The 6,000-nt window shown below is 33.9% G+C and overlaps 1 protein-coding gene across 1 annotated transcript; it reads right to left on the reverse strand.

Moving 5' to 3' along the window:
• Positions 1–553: 553 nt before the first annotated feature.
• On the reverse strand, positions 554–1,751 carry LOC114176735 (protein PHLOEM PROTEIN 2-LIKE A1-like). Its single transcript, XM_028061869.1, has 3 exons — positions 1,360–1,751; positions 1,142–1,260; positions 554–1,058 (listed from the first exon to the last, which is right to left on the reverse strand). Exons 1-3 carry the CDS (start codon positions 1,717–1,719, stop codon positions 689–691), a joined length of 849 nt encoding a protein of 282 aa, XP_027917670.1. The 5' UTR covers positions 1,720–1,751; the 3' UTR covers positions 554–688.
• Between the last annotated feature and the right edge of the window lie 4,249 nt (positions 1,752–6,000).

Consider the following 6,000-nt stretch of genomic DNA (forward strand, 5'->3'; position numbering starts at 1 on the left):
TAATAGTAAATATGAATAATTTGCTTTATTTAACATTGACGAGTTTAAGTATTCTTTGTACTTTGAAAAAAATCAAATACGGACATTGCATACTGACCCACCCTATCTTAGGCGTCCAAATTTGACTAATGAAACGAAGACATAGACTAATCCACCTTATAATATCATCCTATATAAATGTAGGATTTGGTTCCATAAATATTAATAATAGATATGAACAAATTGATTTAATTAACACATGATAAATTTAATTTAATTATTTTATTTTCTTTAAAGAATTACATTCATGATTATCTTAAATTATTATATTTAACATTTATATACTTTTTGTGAGTTTTGATACTATTTTTGAAGATTTTTTAGTTTTGTCTTCCACTCTTGAAACAAAAGTTTAAAATTATCCCCATAAACACATTTGTGTTGACAAGGGGTCATTTTTTACCAAATAAACATGGATGAGTTATTACCATATCACATGTTCATATCAATGTGATAAAATAAAGTAAAAAGTAACAAGTAAATTTATAAGTTTGAGATTACTTTCATGATTCCATAGGAGAGAAAAAGAAAGAGAAGTAGATTAAAAAGCAAAATATAAAAGGAAACTAAATTGAAGTTGTAAAAGCTGAATTTTTATCTGCACTTTAGAAAGTGCAAATAAAAACAAGTGTTAAGTAGAAAATGCTTGCTAATTCTTTGGTTTGATGGCAACACCTTGAATGACAAGACCAGTTTTCCACATGCCACCATCATATTCATACATAGAAATCTCCATCTCACCAACATCTTTTTGAGAGGCAACAAAGTCACCTACTGGAACCTCTATCCACCTCTCCCTTGGCTTCTCCATTAAATTTTCCCTGTGCTGTTGTTTCCTCCCTCCAGGAAGAACAACTCTAACATTTACAGGAAGTTCCCACCCTTCAGCTGAATCTTTCACCATCACAATAAATGACACTTGATACAAAATTCCTGGTGAAACCATTCCAATGTCAAATTTTCCATGCACTTCTAGCCAGCACACCATTTTCAGTTTAGCCAAGTCTATCATAGTGCCACTGCAACACACACATGTTGCTATGAATCAAAAAAACTAAAGTCTGCATCACTTTTTATATTTATAAATATAAGAGATGTTTACTTTTCTACTTTCTGTTGTTCCCATTTCCAATAGTTTTGATTTTCTGCCCAGGTGATTGAGAGTGCTCTTGCATACAGCACGAAACAGTTGCTGTTGGACTTCTTCTCTACCCAATATTTCTGTGCACAAATAATGTTAATCACACCAAACATTGTTCAATCCGTAAATCACAATCTTAAATCGAGTTATTATCTCAAACTAGATGACATTGAACTTGCCTTTGTTTTGTGAGCTAAGAACACCCCAGCATATAGCTGATCCAACAGGTTTCCCCAGTTGGAAGAATTAGCAAGTGGAGAGTCTGCATCCTTGAGTATATGTTCATAGTTGTGTGGGATCTGTCCTTCAAAATTCCATGCTTTCACTGGCATCGAAGATTGAGTCTCATTGAGTTTTGTGGCATTATTTACCATCTTTGTGCTATTCTTGGAGGATTTTGTGTTCCCTTCAGGAGACAACGACCATGATTCCCTTGTAGCAGCTTCATGTCGCGGTGGTTGTTGCTGTTGGTGGTGTTGTGACTGTAGCTGAAACCGTGTTTGTGATTGTGGTTGTTCCTGAGATTGAGTAGCACCCATTTTTTCTTCCTCTACTTTCCTTCCTCATCTTCTAAATTATATAAGGTTTAGAACTTATTCTGTTACCTCTGAACCATTGTTATTGCTTCTTCTTTTTTTTTTATTCCCAGGGATAATATGCTTTATGATAAAGGAGAGATATATACAACTTATTAGCACTTATTACCTTAATTAATTTTTAAAGGGTGAAACATGTTTGTAGAGCATATTTACAATATTATTATTATTACTTTTTCTCTTCTCTCATTGTTTAGGTCCGAAAACAATAATTTTGTAATTAAAACTTGAAATCCTCGTAAAAAAAGGTATCATTATTCATACCCGAGAAAAATGAAAAAGAGAAATACAATAGATTAAGAATAATAAATGTGAAATTTATATATATATATATATATATATATATATATATATATATATATATTTGTATTTGAGTCTAGAGTAAATATTTATGAAGATAGTAATCTTTTTAAATAAATAAAAAATAAAAAACAAGATAATTAGTATATTTTGGGTGGAGTGTTATTCATTTTGGTAGAGGAGTTTGGTTTCAATATTTGGGTTTAGACCATTCTGAAAATATCTATTTTGGAAACAAATATTTAAAATTTTTACACATTTTTAATAAGATTTGTTTTGAATTTATCTTGAAAGCTTTATCCGGAAAGCATAAGAATATTTTATAAAGCTGCGTGGAATGTCTTTAAGCAAGAAGTTCTATTTGTTGATATATATATATATATATATATATATATATATATATATATATATATATATATATATATATATTCCTCCGTTAAAGGATAAATACACTGTTGCTGAAATTGATTTACTTGGTTTTTTCGTAAAATTTTATAATCTGAAATAAAATAAATAAAATAATTTTTAAAATTTCTTTTTATTTAAGTCGTCAATCATGATTTTCAATTATTTCAATTTAAATATGAAAATTAAATACATCAAGAATAAAAATTGATCAGGTAAAAGCATTCTTAAAATATTTAACATATTTATTTTTTAAACACAAAATAAGGTTCAATTTGTTCATTATAGATAGAGTCGAAAAGGAAGAATAACTAAAAAAGTATACGATAAACTACAATTATTAGGATAACAAAAGGAACAACTTAACTTTGAAATGTTCCGAAATTAAGTTTACTAAAAAGGACGTTTAAATAATCAATTATAAAGCTGGAAATCTAAAGCATGATAATCATAAACAAGAAATTCAACCTATAAAGGAATAAAAGAAGTGAAGAACAATGTTAGATGTAACACCGCATTTAATTAATAACCTTAATTAAAGAAAATGTCACATAGATAAATAAGAGGAAAAGTCCTGGAGTATAGACACTACCTTACAGTTATCCAAAAGAAACCTGAACAGAAATTAAGGCACACCATGATGCCAATAATCAAAATAGAGTAAGGGGTCGACAATATACAAAAGAAAGTGCAAAAACAAGACAATACATGGGCCATAGCCCTAAAAGAAAGCTGGAATCTAACCTAGAGACACTACTAGAAAATGGGCTTATAATGACAGGTAAAACGAGCTTACTATGACAGATATTCTAGTGTCATAGTTTCAGGAGTCATAGAAAATGCGCGCTTTTTATGACATTGCAGAAACTTGTCATAGTAAGTCAGACTTACTATGATAGGCAGTGCAAACTACGTCATAGTAAGTCAAATTTTTTTTTAATGATTTTTCTATTTTACCATTTTCCTTTCCATTCAATTTACTTGCAAATAACTTTCATATCACCAGACCAAACAATTCCAAACCAAACCAAGAACTTGTTGTATACTCTCATTTCAGTGGCCTCTTGATAAACATCAGCATGCTTTCCCCTTAGGCACTGTAAAGCAGAATCACACTCTTTCCACCGACCAACCTTAGCCTGCAGAAGATGACATGTGTTGAATATAATCATTTAACAAATAGAAGAAAAAACTTGGTTGCTTGTGTGATATGTGTCCAACATGCACTGATGAAAGAGAAAAATTCCAGAAGCTAAAAACAACTCACCAGCCACCTAGGAGAATCAGGGATGAAGGGAAGAGTCAGAAGGTGCACAATAGAAGGAACAGTTCTTGAGATAAAGACAAAAAATTATATCAGTTACTTGGAACCCTTTTTAATTTGGTTTTGTGAAAAAGAGCAACATAAGGAGGGTGAACGGCACGCGGTGCGCAGAGGACGTGCGGACAACTCGCGGACGGTGCGCGGAGGACGAGCAGACAGCTCGCGGACGGCATGCGAACAGTGCAGAGGACGCGCGAACAACTCGCAGACGTTGTGCGGAGGATGAGTAGACAACTCGCAGGCGGCATGCGAACAGTATGGACGGCGTGTGGACGACGAGCGAACGCGAGCGGAAGGTAAGCGAACGACGAGCGGAAGGTGAGCACATGGCGTGAGAATGGTGCGCGAATGACTGTTTCGAGAAAGAAACCATGCTTCTGAATGTTGGAGAAAATGGAGACGAGAAAGAGAAAAAGAAAAGAGGAAAGGAAAAAAATTAGGGATTTGAAGATATTATGACAGGTTTCCGTAAATCTGTCATAATATATTTTTAACATAATTTCAATTTTGCCACCGTGCCCATCTACTATGATAGGTCCTCTGCACCTGTCATACTAAATTTTCCCTTCTCACTTATTATGATAGATTCCTCTTTACCAGTCATAATAACTGTTACTTTTATTACAAAAATGCCACCGGTCAACTTATTATGATAGGTGGCTTATACCTGTCATAATAAGTCGTCATAGATTCCTATTTTTCCACTAGTGAGAGGCTATGCAATGGAATCACCGTTTCCCTGTTGACCACGAGGAGTTCTCGCATATGCTCACATCAATAAATTGATAATCATCGCAAAAGGAGAAAACCACACACACAAAACATACAACAAGCAAAAGGGCAAGCTAGAGTAGAAAATGATTTGTCATATAGTTACATACACTTTCATAGTCCAAAAATACATATATCAACCAATCATGTTATGATTTTCAAACAATACATTAAGACTCAAGACATGACTCATCCAGATACATATAATTAGACGGATTCAGTGGATGCATGCACTTGTGGTGGCCTTTACTACTCTACCGAGCTAATTGTTCTAATGTTTCATCCCCCACACACAAGGTTAGCCCTTAAAGTGTTCCAGGCCTCCTGCTACTCTTACCACTTGAGTCAGTACGCTCTATGTGAGACTAACTGACTCTTTAGAGTGTCAGGATGCAATCCTTACTAAATTATATAAATGAGGCACCACCATGAACTCCCACTAACAGGGGTCATGGAATTATGTCCTGACCAACTGAGACACCACCATGAGATCTCACCTAGAGATTTATGGAATTACGCCCTAACCAATGAGGCACCACCACGAAACTATCGTGGAATTACGTGCTAACCATACCAACAACATGTTCCATTAATCAATATAACATTCATGCTCATCCCAATTCCATGTCACTTTTATAACCAACCATGTTGGCACAAGCAAGCTTGAAGCAAAGAATTGATAAAGCCATGTGCATGAAGATCTTAAGTGTTTAATGAAGATTGATGAAAATCCTCTTGAAGATTAAGTTTTAGTGTGTTAAATCTGTAAATAAGATGTTAAATGTAATGTGTTAGTGTTATATCTTGTTGGTAGGCTATATGACATAGGTTAAATATCTTGTGTGCCTTTGTGTGTCTCTTTTAATCTGTTAAAATGGGTTTTAACAGGTTAAAAGGCTTGTTGTATATAGTTTCTTGTATGAATGCATTCAGTCAGTTGAATTATTTTTCAATCGATTGATTTCACTTAAGTCAGGTGAAATCAACTGACTGTACGAAAAATTCAATCGACTATTTTCACTTAAACCAAACTATATAAGTTGTGTTTTCGCGAGCAGAGGCGTGAATATGAGTTTTTGAGCACAAAATTTTGTCATTCATCTCTAGAAAGCTCTCTCTCTGCAATACATAACTGCAACTCGTGTTTTGAAGATCTTGGTTGATCTTGGGGGAATTTTGGCTTGTGAGTAGCTTGAAGAACACATGTATGGTTGGCTAGGGACAGCCACCATAGGTTTGGATGTTCTTGTGCCTCTAGGTGGTTTGCCTGATGTGATTCCAGGTCTGTAAGTGTGATTCTTGCAGGTTGTGTGTCTAGATTTTTGTGAGTCAAAAATCTTGTGTGTTTTGTTGTTCAAAAGTGTAATCTTGGTGTGTGATTTGTAAAACTTTTGAATATAGTGGAAACCAGACTCAGGTTGTCC

Source organism: Vigna unguiculata, chromosome 3 (assembly GCF_004118075.2).
Source record: "Vigna unguiculata cultivar IT97K-499-35 chromosome 3, ASM411807v1, whole genome shotgun sequence".
Classification (NCBI taxonomy): Eukaryota; Viridiplantae; Streptophyta; class Magnoliopsida; order Fabales; family Fabaceae; genus Vigna; species Vigna unguiculata.

Coding starts and splice junctions, on each gene's coding strand:
- LOC114176735 (XM_028061869.1), bottom strand. CDS start 1,719: ATGGGTGCTACTCAATCTCAGGAACAACCACAATCACAAACACGGTTT. Junction 1,261..1,359: donor TCTTAGCTCACAAAACAAAG/GCAAGTTCAATG, acceptor ATTTGTGCACAG/AAATATTGGGTAGAGAAGAA. Junction 1,059..1,141: donor GAACAACAGAAAGTAGAAAA/GTAAACATCTCT, acceptor TGTGTGTTGCAG/TGGCACTATGATAGACTTGG.